The sequence below is a fragment of the Lolium perenne genome, chromosome 5 (genome assembly GCF_019359855.2).
Source record: "Lolium perenne isolate Kyuss_39 chromosome 5, Kyuss_2.0, whole genome shotgun sequence".
Lineage (NCBI taxonomy): Eukaryota > Viridiplantae > Streptophyta > Magnoliopsida > Poales > Poaceae > Lolium > Lolium perenne.
The window spans coordinates 66,880,313-66,901,927 of record NC_067248.2 but is presented as its reverse complement, the minus strand read 5'-3'; the positions used below and the strand labels follow the sequence as shown (position 1 = coordinate 66,901,927).

At 46.6% G+C, this 21,615-nt stretch overlaps 3 protein-coding genes across 6 annotated transcripts; 1 reads left to right on the top strand and 2 right to left on the bottom strand.

The window, feature by feature from the left end:
* Nucleotides 1–550: 550 nt before the first annotated feature.
* On the top strand, nucleotides 551–3,479 carry LOC127299411 (rho GTPase-activating protein 5). Its single transcript, XM_051329375.2, has 5 exons — nucleotides 551–1,150; nucleotides 1,974–2,094; nucleotides 2,169–2,288; nucleotides 2,426–2,656; nucleotides 2,756–3,479. The coding sequence occupies exons 1-5, from the start codon at nucleotides 786–788 to the stop codon at nucleotides 3,248–3,250; spliced, it is 1,332 nt and encodes a 443-aa protein (XP_051185335.1). The 5' UTR covers nucleotides 551–785; the 3' UTR covers nucleotides 3,251–3,479.
* A 1,452-nt stretch (nucleotides 3,480–4,931) lies between these two features.
* LOC127299410 (VIN3-like protein 1) lies at nucleotides 4,932–8,412 on the bottom strand. The gene is made up of 4 exons (XM_051329374.2): nucleotides 8,244–8,412; nucleotides 7,083–7,734; nucleotides 6,364–6,674; nucleotides 4,932–6,266 (listed from the first exon to the last, which is right to left on the bottom strand). The coding sequence occupies exons 1-4, from the start codon at nucleotides 8,287–8,289 to the stop codon at nucleotides 5,167–5,169; spliced, it is 2,109 nt and encodes a 702-aa protein (XP_051185334.1). The 5' UTR covers nucleotides 8,290–8,412; the 3' UTR covers nucleotides 4,932–5,166.
* Nucleotides 8,413–13,603: 5,191 nt separating this feature from the next.
* On the bottom strand, nucleotides 13,604–19,008 carry LOC127299407 (BTB/POZ and MATH domain-containing protein 1). 4 transcript variants are annotated; one of them, XM_051329369.2, is made up of 6 exons: nucleotides 18,752–19,008; nucleotides 18,358–18,424; nucleotides 17,571–18,228; nucleotides 15,397–15,613; nucleotides 14,999–15,300; nucleotides 13,604–14,868 (listed from the first exon to the last, which is right to left on the bottom strand). In XM_051329369.2, the coding sequence occupies exons 4-6, from the start codon at nucleotides 15,439–15,441 to the stop codon at nucleotides 13,791–13,793; spliced, it is 1,425 nt and encodes a 474-aa protein (XP_051185329.1). In that variant the 5' UTR covers nucleotides 15,442–15,613; nucleotides 17,571–18,228; nucleotides 18,358–18,424; nucleotides 18,752–19,008; the 3' UTR covers nucleotides 13,604–13,790. The 4 variants fall into 4 exon arrangements, with proteins under 4 accessions (XP_051185329.1, XP_051185330.1, XP_071676012.1 ...); XM_051329370.2 differs by having other exon boundaries at nucleotides 18,322–19,008; XM_071819911.1 differs by having other exon boundaries at nucleotides 18,358–19,008.
* Between the last annotated feature and the right edge of the window lie 2,607 nt (nucleotides 19,009–21,615).

Sequence of the window (21,615 nt, the reverse complement as noted above, 5' to 3'; positions counted from 1 at the left end):
GATCAGCGCAACTCCATCCGTCTCAGTTTACTAGTCTTTCCCATATCCCTATGTCACCAATTTAATCTATATAATTTAAATTATATAATGCAAAAATTATATTATTAGAAAATACTTGCGATTTAGGAGTACGCGCGCGTCTAATAAACTGTGAGAGAGGGAGTATCTTTTTTCGTAGAGAGTCACTAATACAGGTTCATTTCACCCAATCAACATTTCACGAGCACGAACCAAATAAATCTCTCACCCAAGTTGTACATGGATATCCGTTCGTACTCGCGTTGACGAAGTTGCAAATCGCCAGGTGGATTGTGTGCTTTTGAAGCATTATGCAAGATTTGCCGTCCTGTTTAAATGTGACGTGGAAAAAGGCGGAGGTAGGGTGAAGGACTCACGAGTGGCCGCTTTTCAGGTCCTGCTGCCGAAAAGGTCACAGCGGTCGGGTCAGATTTTGAAATCCGGCCGTTACGGTTTTGCATGTCGCCCCCTCTGAGTTCGAAACTATTCACGCTCCAGTCCTCCTCGCCTCACTCTCTCATTAATGCTTCTCTGAGCTCACCGCAGTGGGAGAGAGAGAGAGCAGCAGAGGATTTGTTTGTGCGGTTCCAGCTTCCAAGAAGCGGAGAGAGAGAGAAAGGGAGCAGCTTGAGCTTCGATCCGGATGTTCGGAGCTCTGATTTCGAAGATTTGAGCTGGGGGGCGACGGCCATGTGCGGCGCGAGCTTGGCTGCTGCTGCTGCTGCGTGAGGAGTGGTGGTGGCGGAGGGAGCCGAGGGAGAGAAGGGATGACGGGGGTGGTGGTGGTGTCGACGGGGTGCAAGGGCGAGAGCGTGGGGAGGAAGAGGGCCGGCGGCGGGGAGGAGGCGGAGGAGCGGGAGCGGCAGCAGCTGTCGGTGCTGGCGCTGCTGCTCGCGGCCGTGCGGAGGTCGGTGGTGGCGTGCCGGGTGGAGCGGGAGCCGACCCGCGTCGCCGGCGGCGGCGGGTGGGGGGAGGACGACGAGGCCGCCGCGGCCGGGCTCGGGGAGATGGAGATCGGGTGGCCCACCGACGTCCGCCACGTCGCGCACGTCACCTTCGACCGCTTCCACGGCTTCCTCGGCCTCCCCGTCGAGTTCGAGGTGGAGATGCCTCCCCGCGTCCCCAGCGCCAGGTATTCCTTCACCCTTCTTTCCACCTGCCCACCCATGAGAGATCTCCCTGCAAAAGCTTCGATTGTTCAGGAAGAATTTCAGTTTTTTAGCATCTGCCGAATTAAGGGTGAACGTCTCCGGTGAAGCAGCTCATGAGTTCTTGGCCGTTTGCTTCATGTGTGATATGAGAACGTTGTCCATTTCGTTATAAATTCTTCGCCTCTTCGAGCAAAGCATACCTTCCTGATAGATAGATCTGGAAACGCGGCAGGAGTTTCACTCCCTTCTTCTGCCAAGGCAAAGTCTCCAGGGGAAAGTTTCAGTTCGTATTAACTCAAAAGTCTCTGTAACGGTGGGCGGCTTTAATAGCTTCCCTTCCTTTATAGAACCATTCCTACTTCAATTGATAGAGCAATTTCACTTCTGGGATGGTGGAACAAATGTTCGATTTTTAGCAAACTTACACCTCTTCTGTTTCAGAACGTTTGTTGTCATAAATTTCCTCTATGCTTCCTGCACGATTCAAAATGCACATGGAGTTAACTGAATGCCTAAAAACTGATATTTAAAGGTGAACGTGTCCAAGATTCTGTATGCACATGGAATTAACTGCATAACTACAAATGTGACATTTATTGGCAATTTTTTCCAAGATTCAGTATGCACGTGGCATTAACTTAAACACCAAACCCATGCCCAACATTCAGTATGCATATGGAATGAACTTGAATATTAGAACTGAGATTGAGATATGACTTTGTCCAAGATTCTATATTTGAACTCAATCAAATCGAATTGACAAAAGCACACGTCAAAAGATGCTTACAAATCTTCTCCCCTCAGTGCGAGTGTTTTCGGCGTCTCAGCCGAGTCGATGCAATGCACCTACGATGGCAAGGGAAACTCGGTCCCCACAATACTGCTGCTTATGCAGGAGAGGCTGTATGCTCAGGGAGGGCTCAAGGTCAGACATCATGACTTGCTCATTTCTATACCAGTAAGGCCTGAATCTCATTTGAGGTTTTTTTTAATCTTCAGGCTGAAGGGATCTTTCGCATAAACCCAGAGAATGACCAAGAAGAGCACGTGAGGGACCAGCTGAACAGGGGAGTTGTTCCTGAGGACATCGACGTTCACTGCTTGGCAAGCCTGATTAAGGTACATTTGTCATCCACTCTTATCAAAATACTCATGACAGCATCCCTGCTATCAAGCCATAAGTTGACAATCAAATGTTTAACAGAGGCTGTTGCTTTTACAAGAGGGCATAATTAGAATTTCTATGTATTGGTCAGGCATGGTTCAGGGAACTTCCTGAAGGTGTGCTCGACAGCCTCTCCCCGGAGCAGGTGCTGCAATGCAATTCTGAAGAGGAATTCCTACAGCTTGTGACACTACTGCGCCCCACTCCAGCGGCACTCCTCAATTGGGCTGTTGAGCTAATGTCTGATGTTGTGGAAGAAGAGGAGCTAAACAAGATGAATGCTAGAAACATAGCCATGGTGTTTGCCCCCAACATGACTCAGGTAGTCATCATTTCAGTATTCTTGCATGGTAGCACATGTCTGTACTTCGGCAGGTTGTCAATTATTGCATCTAATATTTACCTTTTTATTCAATACTAGATGTCAGATCCTTTGACAGCCCTAATGCATGCTGTGCAAGTCATGAACTTCCTGAAAACATTGATCTTGAGGACGCTTCGGGAGCGTGAGGATCTAGCTGCCGGAGATTACACTCCGTACTCATCTCCAGCATCTTCGGGCCAGCACTCTGATGCCGAATACTACGGCAGCGAGCGGGAGATGATGGACAGAAGCTGTGACCTGAGTGATATGCATAGCCAGATCAGCAAGTCCGGGGGACAGGTCGATTATCTCGTGAGGTACAATACCTGTTTCGACAGCGAACAAGAAGGCGACCATCCCCTCACAGAAGCTGAAGAAGAGTTCTTGGATAAGCTGGAAAGCACAATAGAAGATAGACCAGGGGGAAGCACAAGCAAACAACATGAAGTAAGCTCGGAAACGATGGCGATGGAGGACGTTCATCCTGAGCTGAAATCAGAAATCGAGGAATTGGATGACATACAAGAAGTAGAAGGTGCCGAGTTAAAATGATAAAAGGTTGTGTTCTTCGGCGGTAGATCTTGCCATTTCACTCTAATGGATTGTGTTGTCAACATCTGGTTGAAATATGTTGCTTGTAGTGCCCGAACTAAACCTTGCTGGCCATGTGGGTCATTCATATTTTCCCTGCCCTAGGACACCAGCAAGATTCACTGATATATGGTCATCGGTACTGTATGGAAATGATCTCATCAGTGTGTATTCAATGTTATTATGCCCATGTCCATTCTCCTGTTACATGTAATCTTTTCATTTTTTTTTTGCATCTGCAACAATTCTTATTCTTCATGGTGGTGTCTGCCAAAAGATAACGCTAACCAGGCATATGATGGTATCACTAACAGGAGGACGGGCTTATATCAACATGTTCATTTGCATACGAGATGGAAACATGAACAGCACCATTGCAGCAAGATTCAGTATCCAGCGAATAAAAAGTTGGGAAATTTGCACTCATGTTCAACTTCCACCTGCTAACGGAGCACACCTTAGATTCGTCATTTGCCATGCCAAGTTCAAAATCACAATGCCAACATTAAGCTCTGAATATACTGCTTTTTTTCTCTTGAACAGGGGATGCGGTCTCGAAGGACCGCTAGCTTTCATTCATTAAGCGGTGGCAGCATAAATTACAAAGAGGGCCCTGCAGAATCTAGAAATTACAGTCAAACCCTTACATTTTGCACAAAGGACCTCGGAAAGAAAATTGGAAAAGCGATCAGGTCCAGCTCCTCCACTATCGCAGATGAGCACAACACAGGCAACCTCAACTCCGCCGGGGACGGAACCACTTGGGGAGGAGAGGCGGGAGGCCACTGCATCGTCGCTGAAAGGCCTTCGTAACGGCATCTGAGCGTGGAGGTTGAAGAAGTCCATCAAGCGCTGGCCGGTGATTCCCGTTGCCAACGCGAGAGGTGGGAGCGGTCGCCTTTCGACTCCGAAGAACGACGGCGAGATCGCCGCCATGATGCATCTCCCCAGAGAAGCAAAGCTTCCCACCCCCCGCCGCAGATCCATCCACGAACTGCCAATAGAAAGGATCTCCTGCATCCGCTCGCCTCCATGACGAGGAAGAAGAAGGGGATCAATCCCTTGAGCAGCAGCAACAGATCTGCAAAGGATAAGCGAGCTTATTTGTGAAGACGTCGCTGGCGCTCCTGCTAGCAAGTCGCAGCTCCACGCCGCCACCACTAGGAAGAGCGTCGCCGACTGCCACCGCACGCCGCTCGGAGACGGCAGCGACAAAATCTCCATCTTCCCACACACCATCACGCCAGTCGCCACACAGGGACAAAACGAGACCTAAACTACAAACCCTAGCTACTACTGTACAGGGGGAAGGGACCCTCACCCAAGCTCAACGCCGGCCGACGTCGGAGAAGAGGAGGGGGAGGGGCCTGCCAGCCCTGGAAAGAGATAACCAGACGGTGGGTGGGAGGGTGGGAGCGAGAGCGGGGAGAAAGAGCAGTCAGAAAAGAAAGAAGTTAACGCTGTCCACTCTGAATATACTGCTGAATAAAGAAAACTTGTTTAGATGGAAGTGTAGAACTCATCTGTAATAGTTCCCTCGTGCTTGTGGTCACACGAATAACCCAGTTAGTCAGATACAGTCATGCAGAGTTACATCGTACAGACATCAATTATCATGGTAGAATTCCAAGTAGAGCAATAATAAAGCTAACCACACATACATTTATCAGCAGTTAGAATTGATATTACAACAAAGTGGAATACTGTGCGCCAGTTACATTTTCCCCTCGCAAGAATATTACGATATTATTATACTAGTGGTTCCGGGTTTTCCTAGCCAGATTGGCGCCATAACTTAGTACATAAGCAAATGTCATGTTTCCCCGTGTAAGAATATTGAATAATATATTTGTGATTTCAGTTTTATACTATCTGGATTAGTGCCATAGCTTAGTGCAGAAACCACCAATTCTTGCCCTTTTACTGGCAACAATTTCTTCAAAGGAATCCAGGAGCTGCCCGGCTAAACTACTGGGCTCATCAAGGAGGGTGCGGATAAAGGTGAACACGATCCTCCGCTCCTGTTCCGTCGATCTCAGGCTGAACCAGGTTAGGAATCTCATTCTAAAATCCTTCTTGATGTGGCCAGAACGTTCCAGCCATCGAATAATCTTCACACAGTACTCATAGTGATCATCTAGCTGACCTAATCTACCGGAGAAGTGTGTCTGTGAGCGAGCGACCAAATTGCCATCCTCTGCACAGGTTTCCTGCTCCAAATCTGATGTCTGCTTCCGACTTTGTGACCGAGATTCCATGGCAGGTGCCTCCGTGACATGCCCCTCGGCGCAGGTTGCAAAATCACCACAACCATTTGATGTTCTCAATCCAATCTTTCCTGAACTACACCCATTCTCATTCCGAAGGTACTCTGTTGGCATTACTACCTCCGCATTTAGATCGGGGACCGAGTTTTCATTAAGATCACGTTTGCATGAAACATGTGCGACTTGATCCTTGTCTGGTGTCAGTGAATCACTATGATCACACGAATCCTCAATCTCATCCTTGCAGAACTCATCGGGGCAACCGTCCTCCTCAGCCCATGCCTTCCGCAATACTTTACCCAGCTGGCGCACCATGAAGCCTGACGACGACCTACCATTTTGACTCTTGACATCTCTCTTGGCAGTAGAGGAGCAACCTTCTGCACCGTGTTCTATGGTCTTGTGAATGATCTCCACACTCCTGGTAAAGCACTTAGACTCTGAGTGGCCAAGTTCACCTTCCTCGGTAAAAGAAATTATCCGAAAGGCATACTCTGTGCAGGGCTGCAGATTGGATATCAGTATCCTTCTTTGGTCTTTGGGGAAAATAGCAGGCTCCCTAGTGGAGGGCGGTTCTCTGCTATTCCAGTACCAAAGCTTGTAGCCTTTGATAGCATGATATGGTGAAGATGCAGTTTCTTTCAGAACAACCACTAATGATGAAGCTCTAATATCTTCAAATCTAAACCTGCAGGCAGTAGGAAGTGTATCTGCACCATGAAATAACTTCATAAGATTCATAAAATAGGTAAATTCCAGATGGATCCACTAGAAAGAAGTAAAATTTACAAAACTGAAATCACTTACCAATTTGTTTAGTTTCTGCTTGAGAGTTTGACTGGAGCCAGTCATCTGCCTTCTCCATTGCCAGAGAGCAAAGATTCTGCACATCGGCAGCTACAGGCAGCCGGCCCACAATGCCACGGGCCATCTTAGAAGACATGCCATCAAGGGGACCAACCTCAGTTTCCAGCTTGGCTTTTGCATCCTTTACAATCTGATGCAGCTCTTTAAAACGGATTGTGCCATCCAAAAGTCTATGGCTTAGGTATATGCGAGAACAAAGAATATCAACCCGACGAGCATCTTTAGCAACTGCTAGCTGCCTTTTCCAGCACCTGCTCAATCAAAAGAGTAGCATAAATTAGCAGAACTCAAAGAAAACTTACACAGGAAATAGGTGAGTTAAGGGTTCAGTGGTTCACTATAAAGAGCTCACGTACACCAAGATAACAAAATGGATACCATCTACACTGTCATATTTACAATGTACGTTTCAGGCAATATTAACAAATAGGCTGGTCAAGGATGGGGAATATCCAGAATTAAATATTTAAAAGACGATTCTAGAAAAGCTCCAGGTCAGCTAGTTAAAATGAGAAGAAATCAACACCTCAAAAATTCCAGCCTTAACTGATAGTAGAACCAGGCAAATGCAACATAATAGAAAGTGCAATGTAGAAAATACATAGCATTACCATACTGAAATATGTGCTAATGCATTAGTCAGAGGCAAAATTACTCACCCAAGTATTCCAATAACCTTGCCGCAGGCAGCACAGCAATAATGACCATCTAGGTGCATAGATTGGCCAAGATCAACACGCCCTGCCTTTCGGCGCTGGAGTGCACACTCCACGTGGCAGGACGACTCACAGCAATCCCTGTCGCCAGCAGCCTCCGATGAGCAGACGAGCCAAAGGCTAGGGTCCTTGTTGTCATCGAAAAGATGGCAGATACAACACGAACACCGCTTACAGAACGTGTTGTCTGAGGTAAGCACAGCTTTGCAGGCTGCATTTTTGCATATCCATGTGGAAAGGGGCCTTTTATCTTCAGACATTACACTCTCACGCAGTTGAGCAGGATGGGCCCCCTTTCTTGGCGGCTTTCTGAGGGCCTGAATAGCAGCGAGGCTTAAACTATTGCTGTTATTTGAGGAGAGCTTCTTGGAATCGGTGGTCTTGCACCTCTTCGCGGTTTCTGCTCTTGGAAGTTCTTCCACTGACTTGCATTTCGATCCGGCAGGTTGTTTCTTTTCTGTACTAACACTAGCATCGTTTGATTCCTGTTCCGGGAAACAGTTAAATTGTTCCGGGGCATCGTCTGAAATGGTGTTGCTGTCATCAACATGCCCGCTTTCTTCCGGTCCGCTTGCATCAGCGGAAGCATGTAAAGCTAGCAAAGCAAAAAAACGAAGAACAGATAAGAGAAGAAACGTCATCGGTATGGACAGAAAACAACAAAACTTATCAAGTAAATATCACCTATCTACCAGCAATTAAATATTATTTGCATATAGCATGGTTTCACACTTGTTGAACACCTGAATAAGCAAATTCTTAGCCTAGCTCCGAGCCATTAAATATCACCTGACGTGCTGATCACCAATTAACTAAATCGCTAAAGACGGAAAGCAGTAACTAACTACCCACGCGTAGCTGTGAGATTGACAAACGTTTTGCGGCAATTCAGCATAAGAAGAAAGCAGCATGAAGCATCTGTTTGACCGAGCTACTGCTAGTGGGTTCACACGCGGCATGGGACCCCCCGGACCCGGCCCGCTGAGATCGAGCTTGCGCGCGCGCGCGCGGGCGGGAGAAGAAGGATCGGATCGAACCATGCTCGGGTGGATTGATTCGGGGTTGATAGCTACGGCAAAGAAGCCAAAGAAAGGGCGGGCTCACCGGCAGCTGAAGCTAATCCGGACGGATCTCCTCCGGTCGACTCCATACCGGTGGAGGGCCGCCGCCGCCGTCGAGCAGGAGGGGAGAGCGGATGCGGTGCTCCTGCCGGCGTGGTGGAAGCAGAGGAGAGGAGGGTTTTGTTCCTCCTCTTCTTCTCCCCCTTTTGCCCCGGGATGGTGCACGACAGCGACCAGACGGAGTCGCGGAGGAGGCTGAGTGACCGGGCTGAGTTGGGCCCAGCCCGAGGCTTGGCCCAGAAGGCCCAGGGCTTTTTTTTCTCATATTCACATACGATTTTTTTTGCGGTCATTCTTGGCCCTATTCCCCGGCGAATCCTATACACCGACCAGGTCGGTGCTTACCAAGCACCGCACACCCTGGTCGGGTATAGGGCCCGGCCCATTTGCGTTTTTTCATTTTATTTTCGTTTTCTGTTTATTCGCTTTCTTTCTTTTTTGTTTGTTTTTCTGTTTTCTTTTCTTTTCTGTTTCTGTTTCTTTTTCTTTTCTTTCTTTTTAAAAATTCCAAAAAAATAAATTAATTTTTTTTAATTTTTTAGAAATGTTCAAATTTATAATTTGTTCAAATTTGAAAATTGTTCGAATTAAAAAATTGTTAAAAAATAAAAATTGTTCAGATTATAAAATTTGTTCAAACCTAAAATTGTTCAAACATAAAATTTGTTCAAACCTAAAATTGTTCAAACTTAAAACTGTTCAAATTTGAAATTTGTTCAAATTTAAAAATTGTTCAAATTTAAAAAACGAAAAATTTAATAAAATTGTCAAATCAGAAATTCACGATTTTAAAATTTAAAAGTTCAGATTTTAAAATTTTCATTTTTTAAAATATTCAAATTATAAAAAATTAACAGAAAGAAAAGAAACGAAAAAAATAAAACGTTTACCTGATGCTGTTGGGCCGGCCCAGCAAGCCACGTCGGACCACCGGAAATGATAACAGCCAGTCGGGATCGTGGGCCGGCCCAACAACGACCGGGGGGGTGTGCGGCTCCTCGCTTTGCCACCGACCAGGTTGGTGTAAAGCAACACCCCTATTCCCCGCTCATAGCGGGAGCGATTCGCTCCCGCTTGAAGCGGCGGACGGGGTGTGCCGGCCCATTAGCGCCTACATGTACGGTTTTTTTCCTTTGATTTCCGGTTTTTGCTGGGCTTTTCCATGTTTTTTCGGTTTCTGGTTTGTTTCTTTTTGTTTTTGCTGGTTTTGTTGATTTTGAAATTTGTTCAGATTTGTTTTTTGTTCAGATTAAAAAAAGGTTCATACTTATAAATTTGCTTAAATTCGAAATTTGTTCAAATTTAAATTTTGTTCAAATTCAAAGTTTGTTCAAATTCAAAATTTGTTCAAATCCGAAATTTGTTCAGATCCGAATTTTGTTCGGTATTTAAATTCATTGTTTTCAAATTGTTCCGTTTTGAATTTGTTCGATTTTGAATTTTTTTCAAATTTTCGAGGTTGTTGGTCGATTGCATAACAGCCCATGTTCGTAAATGATTCTCAAAAAAAAAAAAGCCATGTTCGTAAATGGGCCTGGCCCATCAGTAAGGATGGCAATTTTACCCACGGGTACGGGTACCCGCGGGTACCATACCCATATGGGCAGGGTATGGGTGTACTTTTATGCCCATGGGTAGTACCCATACCCTGCCCACTAAGTCATGGGTAGGGCACGGGTATAGCGTCGTACCCGCGGGTATACCCGTACCCTGCCTGTTTATTATCAATTTCTTATGTGATACGTCTAATTTTGTTGACCTATGAGTTAAAATATGAGAATGTGCTTTTTATATTTTGTTAATTTTTATGTACTCAACTACCTATTATTGAGTTGAGATTATTCATGTTTTCAATCAAATTTGTTGTCGAGAAATGTAAAATTGCGAGTGACTTGTATACAATTTGAACTACCCACCGGGTACCTAATGGATACGGGTACCCGCCGGGTATGGGTATGGGTAAAATTTTATACCCGCGGGTACGGGTATGAGTGGAAGTTTGTACCCATTGACTATACGGGCATGGGTATGGTATTGCTCTACCCTGCCCATTGCCATCCTTACCCATCAGCCAGCGCTTGAAGCGGCGCTAGCGCCCCGTGCCGCTTAAAGCGCTGTATAGGCGCTGGTGAATCCTATTCCCCACTCATAGCGGGCGCTATCTGGCGCTCCACACAGAGCGGGGGTCGATTGGGCTGGCCCGTTAGCGAGGGCCGGGTTTTTTCCTTCTTTTTTTGGGTATTTTCTCCGTTGTACTGGTTTTTTGCTCCAGATTTGGTTTTTCCGATCGGTTTTCTGATGAGTTTTTAAATTTTAAACTTTTTGAATTTCGAACTTATTTTAATTTTGAACTTTTTTCAATTTGAACATTTTTTGAATTCGAACATTTTTTGAACAAGAACATTTTTAAGTATGAACAATTTTAAAATTTTAGATTTTTTATTTAAAATTGTTTTGAACTAAATTTTTTCGAGTTTTGACTTTTTAGAATTGAACACTTTTCAAATTTGAACACATTTTGTCCGAACAATTTTTTATGTGAATATTTTTTAAGTTTGAACTTTTTTAGATTTAAACATTTTTTAAATTTCAACATCCTTTAGCCGAACGAATTTTTAGTACAAACTTTTTTAGAGTTTGAACTTTTTTTAAATTTAAAGATTTTTACATTTAAGCGTTTTTAAAATCTAATCTAAACAGAAAAAAAAAATGAAAAGAAAGAAAACGTACCTGAGGTTTGAAACTGGACGCAGAGGCTCTTGTTGTCCGGTAATTAATGGGCCGAGCCCATCATAGCAGGTGGAGCACAATCGTGCGTGAGGAGCGAGTATCCAGTCCGCTTAAGGCGGAGATTAGGGGCTCCCGTCATTCTTTCTAAGTTTTTTCCCTGTCTAGCTCCGACTTCTCGGACCTTCAAACTGAGAGCTTCTTATGGCATGTTTGATTCGTAGGAATGTTGGAGAAAAACCATAGCAATAGAAAATTTTCCTTTTGTAACATTATTTATTTATTTGATTCAAAGGAATGGAGCGTAGGAAAAATGTAGGAATATTTCATTTGGTTTAGGTTTCATAGGAAAATCAAAGGAATTCTACAATCCATTCAAACCTCTTTTTTACATTCCTATTCACAAAGAACAAAGCAAAGGTCATCAGTTGCATGATAATGACCTAATCTCACCTTTACATTTATTTTAATCATGATTTAATTATGATTTTTAAGAATTCCTGTGTTTTCCTATTCCTGCGAATCAAACAGCCAATATAGCAAATTCCTATGCTTTTACAATCCTATGGGATTACACATACATTTCTATCCCATTTTATGTTTTTCTTATTCCTACATTTGTGAAATCCTGCGAATTAAACATGCCCTTAACATTTAAACCAACATCTCAGAAAAAATAAACTGTAGGATTTATCACCGCTTGTTGGCTCTAAAGTTGAAAGAAGAAAAAAGAGTGAAGAAAATCAAGTGATTACTATAGGAAGATATGCACTACTCGTTGGGCTCGTTTGGGTGATGAAACCACCGCTTTCTTTTCAGTCAATGGCAACTATAAGGTATAGAAAAAACAACATTTCTTCTCTTTTGAGAGAGGATGGTTCTTTGGCAGTGGATCATATTGAAAAGGCGGGGCTACTTTGGAACTCGTTTTAGGGTAGGTTAGGCATATCTGTTTCTATTGCTCCTATAGTGGATTTTTCACATTATTTCCAGCCTTTTGAAGGTTTAGAAGAGATGTCTCGTCCCTTTACTCATGATGAGATTGACAAAGTGATAGCTCATATGCTAGGTGACAAAGCTACAGGTCCGCATGGTTTCTCTGGCCTTTTTTCTTAAAGTGTGTTGGCCACTTGTTAAATATGATTTCTATCGGCTTTGTCAGGAGTTTTGGGAAGGATCAGTGAACCTTCAAAGCATCAATGATTCGATAAAGATAACGTTGTTAGGCTGTTCGATAAAGATAACCTCAATACTTTGGGCAGCATTATATTGCCATTGTTTAGTTCAGAACTCGGAAGTCATGTATAGTGTTGTTCAGGTTTATACCAAGCTTCATAATTTCGAACACCTATTGTTTTTGTTGGCGGAAAAGATGCTTAAAATTTGGCTACTATTGTGTCTTACTCTTTAAAACTGACAATGCAGCAATGAGAATACCCAAATATGCCGACAACATAGAAGAACACATATTACAACAATAACAAAATCTGGCTACCTTCTTTTGGCTAGAGAGATGGCTACTTCCTGAGCCACTAGCAACAGCTATACCAGCCATTTACTCCCACCACCCAGCATGGCCTCGTCAGTGATATTATGCAGACTGGCGTCCAAAGCGACCCACAGAACAGACTAACCTCGGCAGCCTCTGCCGAGCTCGTTTCTCTTATGTCTTCGTTGCAGAATGTCTCCCTCTCCACTGACACCGACAAGTGTTGCATGTTGGATGGCTCGCCGTTCTCCACCAAAGTGGCATACAAGGCTCTGCACGACAATAACAATGATGCCTGCAGCTCTGTGGGGATCAAAGGTGCCAAGCCTTGCCAAAATCTTCGGATGGATGCTTCATCTCAACAGATCAACACCCGGGCAAACCTACATCAGAAGACGATCATCAACTCGCCCCACTGGCCACTAGGTGCCCTGGCCAGGTTGAAGACAGACTCCACCTTTTCTTCACCTGCCCACTTGCTCAACAAGTCCGGGAAACAATCGGACATCCCCAAACGACATGCTTCAACAACATCTGGAGTCCTCCCAACATACATCAGCTACCTGCCTATGCATGAACCTCAGAGGCACTAACGATTCTCTGGAAAATCTGGGACACAAGAAATGCACTCATATTCAGGAACGAGACAATCACCGCTTCCCAAACAATCTCTAATGTTGTTTCAGATTTGTCGCTATGGTTGTACCGATTCAAATACCTGAATCGTGAAGAGGACGCCCTGCGCTGGCATAATTACCTCTCTGCATGTATCTACTCTCTTTGACACTTTGAAATGAATGGAAATACATATCGGAAGAAAGAATTAATACTACACAAGTACAAACTTGCTGAAAACCCTTCCCCAGACCCCACAATGTACAGGAGCTTTCATTCCTACAGTACCAATCCCAGAAAACCACCAGGTTGCAGTGGGTCAATGAAAAGCATCCATTCCTCAAAAGAACTTATATGCAATCGATAAAACCTATAAGGAAGATCACTAAAATATGAATATCATGAAGATGTATTCACAGCTTATGGGCCTTGAATAATTATGAGCAACACTACATACCATGTGCCATCTTTCAGTTCTCAAGGAACCACAACTAACAGTATGAGAAGCACAGTTAAAAATATGATACCATAGGAGTCATTGCCATTTATTCTGCTATGTTCCATCAACAACATGATGCTGGTATCTGACATTGGCATTGCAATCGATGTGATAGACATTTTCACACATTGATGGTATACTACTCGAGTATACAATCTAAACGAGCCAACAAAATGTTTAGCTTACAAGAAGCTCATCATCTATGCTTTGCAAGACCTGCTTCTCTTCTCGAAAGCATCTACTAGGACAGAAGGGCATGATCTTTTGAGATTTGCATAACCTTGGGTTGCGACCACATCATCCATCTTATCTGAAGAGGCAATAAACTCGATGCAAACATCCTTAAGCTTGTCACAGTTATGCTGATCAGCTAAAGCCAATGTAGTTGCCACGTTCTCGACATCGAGATTCTTGACAAGGATGTTTTGACATAACACCTTCAGCCTGTCCATGGCATACCTATCTGCAGCCACCAGTAGATGGCGGTACATTTCGCATTCATCATCACCCTCAAGATCTTCCATGTCAGGCAATGAATCAGTGTAGACAAAATGCAGCAGAGCCTTAAACACAGCGGGTTGCATGTCTTGGATGGTCACACACGTCTCCCTCATCAGCCCGAAGAGCTCTGCCTCGAAGACAGGTGACCGCATGGCAAGCACGGTCTTGTGCGCCTGGAAGGTCTCTCCTCCAACAGTGAAAGTGACATCTGTTTTCTCCTTAGCTTCCAGCAGCTTTGCAAGATGCTCCAGGATATCCGATGGCGGAACCTCGATCTCAGGGGGGGGCACAGACACCTGGGATTCCTTGATCACCGTTATTACAGATTTGATCATGAGGACATCATTCTGAAGGTACTTAGTTGGTTCCGCCTCAATGCTGCTTCTTACAATCAGCACACTAAACTGACGGGTCTCCCTGGTCTTTGAGCTGAAGGCCTTGGTTTGTGGGGTAAACGCTGTACTGATCAATCCTGAATCGTGCCTTGCCAATCCAAAATCAAACAGGGTCCGAACCTCGGCGTTGCTGCTCATGAGCTCGAGACAGATCTCCACACACCCTTTGGACGACTCGGTGGTTCCTTCGGGGTAGCATTTGATGTACCAGTCGTACCCACCGATGGTGAAGGTGGGCGAGCAGACAAACTTGCCGACGCCCATGCCCTTCATGAGACTGTACCCAGCAACCTCGAAGATGTGCGTCCCTTTCTCCTTGTGGATGAAGCATCTCGACACCGTCAACTTCTCCATGGTGCAGCTCGACAGCGTCGACACCATCCTGTCCACAATCATGAATAATTCGAAAATGGATAGTGCAGATCTAAAGCAAAGTAGAGGAACATAAACAGCTTTCCCGAGGAGGAGCGGGGAGGGGAGGGGAGGGGAGGGGAGGAGGAGGGGGTGCAAACCTTGGAAGAATAGCAGAGGAGGGGGAGAAGATGGCGGGCGGTGGCAGCGGCGGCGGCAGTGGTGGTGGCGGCGGCGGCGGCCTTAGGTAGTGGCGTGCGGGACCAATGCGAGGTAAACCTAGTGGGTTGTTTGGGGACGTTTGCAAATCAGGTAAGCTGGTCCATATTGTTGTTAGTCCGTGCGAATTAGTCCATTTTAGTCTGAATTGGACATATGGAAGACACGCTGGCTGTAGCCGGCACAGAAAATTTGCAAAAGAACCCCTCGGTCTTGCCTGAATCACAGAATGCAAGAAGTGTATCTGCACCATAAAAAGAAACTCATAAGATTCCTAACATAGGCAAATTCCTCATGGACAACTAGAAAGAGGCAAAATTTCAAAATTGAAATTACTTACCAATATGTTCAGTTTCTTCTCGAGAGTTTGACCGCAGCCAGTCATCTGCCTTCTCCATTGCTAGAGAGCAAAGTTTCTACACATCAGCAGCTACAGGCAGCCTGCCCACAATACCATGGGCCATCTTACAAGACATGCCATCAAGGGGACCAACCTCAGTTTGCAGCTTTGCTTTTGTATCCTCTACAATCTGATGCAGCTCTTTAAATCGGGTGACCTATGTAAATATCAAACCAACGAGCATTTTTAGCAACAGCTAGCTGCCTTTTCCAGCAGCTTCTCAATCCAAGGAGTACAATAAATTAACAAAAGTAACAAAGAAAACTTATACAGGTAATAGACTGAGTAAAGGGTTCACTGAGCTCATGTACAGTAATGTAACAAAATGGACACCATCTCACTGTTGTCATACTTCTAATGTATATTTCAGGCAATATTAACAAATAGGCTTGACAATGTAGGGGAATATCCGGAATTAAACACTTAAATCCAACAAATCGAAACATGGAAAAGTTCCGGGTCAGCCAGTAAAAATGAGACGAAATCAACATCTCAACAGTTCCAGCCTTAAATGGTAGTAGAACCAGGTAAATGCAACATAAGAGAGCGTGTGTCTGGAAATACATAACAACATTCTGATACTGAAATATATATGTTAATGCATAAGTCAGCGAAAATACCACGGTGAACATGCGTCAAGCAGAGACCTCCACATGTCCAACAACATGTGTATTCTCATCAATATATAGTGTGTATAGTGCTGTTATGTCTATTTGGCATGGTGTATTTGATGTGTACTCACATGTACATTGAATGGGACTGGTACTTTTGACAAACAAGGCCTCAGCCACGTGCTGCAAAAATGTCATGCCACCAATTTAATGACATGCAACTCATTTGTGAGCAATAAAATTTCTAAGTTGTAAATTACTATCATAATTCTAGTTATCATAAAGTCTAGCAATTCTGTTTTGAAATATTAATTTTAGCCCAAAACAGAATTTTTTTTGCATGTTATTTCCTTCCGTGATTGTAAAGTTTATCCAGAAAAGAATTAGGAAGTGGTAGTTTATCAAGCCTGCGTTTATTTCCAGCACAGTAAGAGATTTCATGTGCGCTCTTTAGCTTTCCTGATTTATTCTAGGACTATCTGAACGGCCCACTGATTAATGGTGACGAGGGCATGGACCTTTCCACATATTAAAAATCATGTTTCAAAATTATTGTTATATCAAGGAACCATTAGTACAAAAAAATTGGAATTTTACAACATTTCATAATTTATATTTGTGTTTCAAAATAGCTTATTTTGTTATCTGCACCATTGGTTAATTGTGACAGAAGCCAACGGATCTTTCCACATTAAAAAAAATTGTGTTTCAAAATTAATGTATATTAGGGAACCATTAGTGCCAAAATTTGGCATTTAGGTTCACGAATTATTTTTTGTGATGTACCTGGTCAAGCATGCAGAGATACGGCCAGCAAATGCTTTCTATTAGTATTTGGGATTGGCAAGCTACCAGCCTTACTTTCTGACTACCAAAATGTGTTTTTCATGATTTTATATCATTTATTTTCAACCAGATATTCTACATTTTTTTGCCTTTGTTTGGAAAAAACTTAATATTTATGTCAATTTTACTTATTGGTGGTACAAATATTCTAACCCAACAACACTGCTACTAATAGATCAACAGGATATGAGAGTGAGACTTTCTAACCAAACACTGCTACTAATAGATCAATAGGATAGTGACAGTGAGACTGAAAACACGTATGGATTTTGCTGAAATACTAAGTAAGTTTTATTTTACCAAATCCACTACACCAGGCACATATCGCATACTGGGTAGTTGGGGTCATTATTACAGTACTATAATCAGTAGATGCATATTAGTTGATAAAATCTACAGATTAGTTATTTCAGTACCAGAAGGTACGAGCCGTCATACAAATTCTAGTGTTGCATTTACTAGCCCGATGATAAAGTACGCCACTTAGCCTTGTATTCCAACATGTATTGATGTTTTATTCTATTAGTATTTTTTTGTATTTATTGACATGCTATTAACCACAGATCCTAGTGTGTGCATCGATGGTCTAGGTATCATCCTCGCTTGGAACCATGTTCACTAAATCCAAGTCGGTCAGCCAGAGGAAAAATTACTCACCCAAGTATTCCGATAGCCTTAGCCTTCCCGCAGGCAGCACAGCAATGATGGACATCTAGGTGCATAGAGACTGCCCAAGATCAACCTGTCCTGCCTTTTGGCGCTGGAGTGCACACTCAACATGGCCGGCTGACTCACAGCAATCCCTGCCGCCACCAGTCTCTGATGAACAAACCAGCTAAAGGCTAGGGTCTTTGTTGTCATCGAAAAGATGACAAATACAACACGAGCACCGGTTACAGAATGTATTTTCTGAGGTAACCACATCTTTGCAGGCTGCATTTTTTTGCATATCCATGTGGAAGGTCTTTTATCTTCAGACATTACACTCTCGCGCAGTTGGACGGGATGGCCCCCCTTTCTCGGCGGCTTTCTGAGATCCTGAATCGCAGCAAGCCTTAAACTGTTATTGTTACTTGAGGAGAGCTTCTTGGAATCGACAGTTTGAACCTTGTCACGGTTGCTTCTCTCGGAAGCTCTTACACTGACTTGCACTTCGACACAGCAGGCTGTTTCTTTTTTGTGCTAACACTAGCATCGTTTGATTCTTGTTCCGGGCAAAAACTCGGTGGTTCCAGAGCATCGTCTGAAATGGTGTTGTTGTCATCAGCATGTTCAATTTCTTCTGGTCCGGTTGCATCACTGGAAGCATGTAAAGCTAGCAAGGCAAAAGACCAAGTACAAAGGAAAGAAACATCAGTATGTGGACAGAAAACAACAAAACTTATCAAGCAAATAACCTATCTCCTACCAATTTATATTATTTGCAGGAAGCATGGTTTCACACCTTTTGAAGACCTGAATAAGCATTTCTTAGCCTAACTCCCAGCCATTAAATATCACATGAGTATCACCTGACGTGCTGATCAGTTAATTAAACAGCTAAAGGCGGAAAGTGGCAAAATATCCACGCGTGGATGTAAGCTTGACTACCACTTCGTGGCAATTCATAAGAAAAAAAAAAGACATGAAGCGCAAGCGGCCGCATCCATCCATGCTTTGGCCGAGTGAGTGGGTTCACACGCAGGATGGGACGCCCAATCCCGGGGGGCCGAGATCGAGCTTGCGCGCGCGGGGGAGAAGGACCGGATCGAATAATGTTCGGATGGATTGATGGGTTGGAGGAAAGCAACAAACAAACATAGATTCGGGTTCGATAGCCAAAGAAAGGGCCGGCTCACCGGCAGCAGCTAATCCAGACGGATCTCCTCCGCTCGACGCCATCCAGGTGGAGGGCCGTAGACCACAGGGGATAGCGGGTGGTTTCTTGGAGGTGCTCTGGCCGGCGTGGTGGAAGGAGAGGAGAGGAGAGGAGAGGAGAGTTGTGCTTTTGCCCTAGGATGGTGCACCGGAGCGACGAGACGGACGGAGGGCGGTGGTGGACCGGGATGAGCTGTGCCCGCCCGAGGCTTGGACCAGAAAGCCCTCAGAGCATCTCCATCCGTTGGGCTCACGAGTCCGAAATCCGCTATTTAGCGCCGGATGAATGTAAAGTTTGGTGTCTGAGAGCATCTCCAGTCGCGTCCCCCAAACCGTCCCCAAAGGGATTTGGGGCGTCGGACAGAAAATGCGTTTCAGCCGCGTCCCCCAAAGCCCTTTTTTGTCCGGCGCGTCCCTATACGGTGTCCGGCGCCCCGAGCCCGTCCCCGTCCCACAGGGGACGCTCCGGGGACGCCGGACACAACGAAAAGCGAGGCCAACCGACGCGGGCCCGACCCGTCAGCGGCACGGAAGGCTAAAACCCCGTCGCCTACCTTTGGTCAAGCGACGTTAATGGCGTCCCTGTTTTCCCAGGCGACGCAGGGACGCGTCTCGTCGTGCATGGCCGCGTGGCCGTCCGCGCCGGAGTTATTGCGTGCAACCACCCGCTGCCGCCGCTGTTTTAAGACGCCCTGCAGTTATCGCCGCTCATAATCCTTCTCGTCGCCGCCGCCTCCCCCCTCCCAGATCCTCTCCTCGCCGCTCAAAAAATGTCGAGCTCGTCCTCCCGCAAGATCGCCGCGGCGAACGGCCGGGACGCGGCAGCCTCACCGTGGCGGAGCGTGGGCGCTGTACCACGCCCGTTATCCGGTCCCGCCGGACATGCGGCTGCCAAGCAGCGGCGGCCGGAAGATGGCCGTGAACGGCATTGGCGTTCGCCGCCGCCGGCCGCGCACGGACCAATGGAGGGACGCCATCAAGGCCGTCGGGCTCAACTCACCGCCGAGGAGCGGAGGGATCCGACATGGGCGGTCAACGACAACGACGCTGGTGGACGTCGTACTTCTGTGCGAAGTACGACGTCGAGATGCACAACACCGACAACCTCGTCGGCGGCCCCAACAGTGGAAACGGGAAGGCCGTGCCCTGATACGGGGCGTTCCGGCGCACCCTCGAGAACGTCATCCGCGGCCTCCGCAACGGCGCTCCAAGGCTGGAGATGCCGTCGTCGCCGCCGCCGTCTCCTCAATGGCAGCCGAGGAGGACGACGTACTCGTCCTCCTCGCACTCTTCTTCCTCGGGACCGGCGCGATCGACGCCGTCCTCGTCGTACCGGTCGGCGCCCTACACCGTCCCCAAACGGGAGGTCAAGGAGGAGCCGGCGACGCCCGTCAACACGAGGCGTGGCGGCAGCGGCAGCGGGCGGCAGCAAGGGAGGCGCGGCGGCGCCCTCCTCATCCCGAAGCCGGAGGTGAAGGAGGAGCCGGAGGAAGCGTCGCAGGCGGAGTACGAGCGGCAGCAGCGGCTCATCGCCAGCAGCGACGACCCCGAGGACTGCCCAGGGCTGCGGGCGGCGTTCTTGGCGTCCATGGACGACAAGGACGCCTGGAGGGGCGACCTGGACGCGGCGATCGCCATGTCCATCCGCGACTCCGGCAAGCCGCTGGTGGACCTCACCGACGACGGCGAGGCAGGACCAAGCGGCTTGGTGAAGGACGAGCCCGTGGACGAGCCCGTCGACGAGCGCGTCAAGCAGGAGGTCGTCACCGACGAGATGTACAACTTCCAGCAGTACTACGACGCCTCCGGCCGCCGCAAGTGGGTCTAGATTAGGTTTAGTTTTAAAGTTAGTCAAATTTCGTTCGAATCTATGTAAGTTTGGACGAATCTAATCGAATCTAGTTAAGTTTAAAATTTGCGAAATTTTGTTTGGGGGACGCGACTGGGGAGCGACGTCCCCCAAACGCGGCACGAACGAAACACGTCCCCCAAACGCTCAATCCGGCGCGGTTTGGGGGACGCTTTGGGGGACGCGACTGGAGATGCTCTGAGAGACCTATTTTTCCAGCAGCGAGCTGGATAGATGAAAATTTTGAACAAATGTCGGCAAATTCAGACAAAACAAAATGAAATTTGTTCAAACATAAGCGAAATTTAGAGATATTTAACATATATAGGCGAGTTCGGCCGAATCAGTTATGTATTTGAATTCGGCCAGATGGAAACGTAAACTAAAATTTAAAAACGGCGTTCTAGATGGGGAAACGGCGCTGGCGTCGATGGCGGCATCCCCAGAACGGGGGAGTTGCCGGCCTCGATGTGCGCGAGCACACTGGCGAGTGTGCGGCCCGGCGCACCCCACCAGCGGCGGCCGCCGGCGTTGTTACGCGCTGGAGGAGGGGGAGGACCGTCGTACGCTGCGAGTTCCCGTTCGTGCCGAAGACGGAAGAACTCGTTCCAGGTGTCGTAGTTGTCGGGGAGGTACCGCTCCTCCGTGCGCTGCTCCTCGCTGAGGGTGACCCGCACAACGTCGATAGCGCCATCGAGCTCGTCGCCTCCCACCGGAAGCGGCGGGATCGGGACGCCCCCCGCGCTCAGGTGCCATCCTCCGGGCACGCGGAAGTCCGGTGGCGCCGGGTAGCCCGCCATGTGCAGAAGTCCCGCCTCCCACTGGTGGCCGAAGCCGTTGTTCGCCGCGCCTTCGTCGTGGCCCGCCATTGCTCGCTGGAGGCGGATTGGGGAGAGAAGACAGGGCTGGGGAGAGGAAGGAGACGGCGGTGCTGAATGCGGCCAGACGATTGGCCTTTGTCGCTGACAACTCGGGGCCACCATCCGCGCGGCAAGT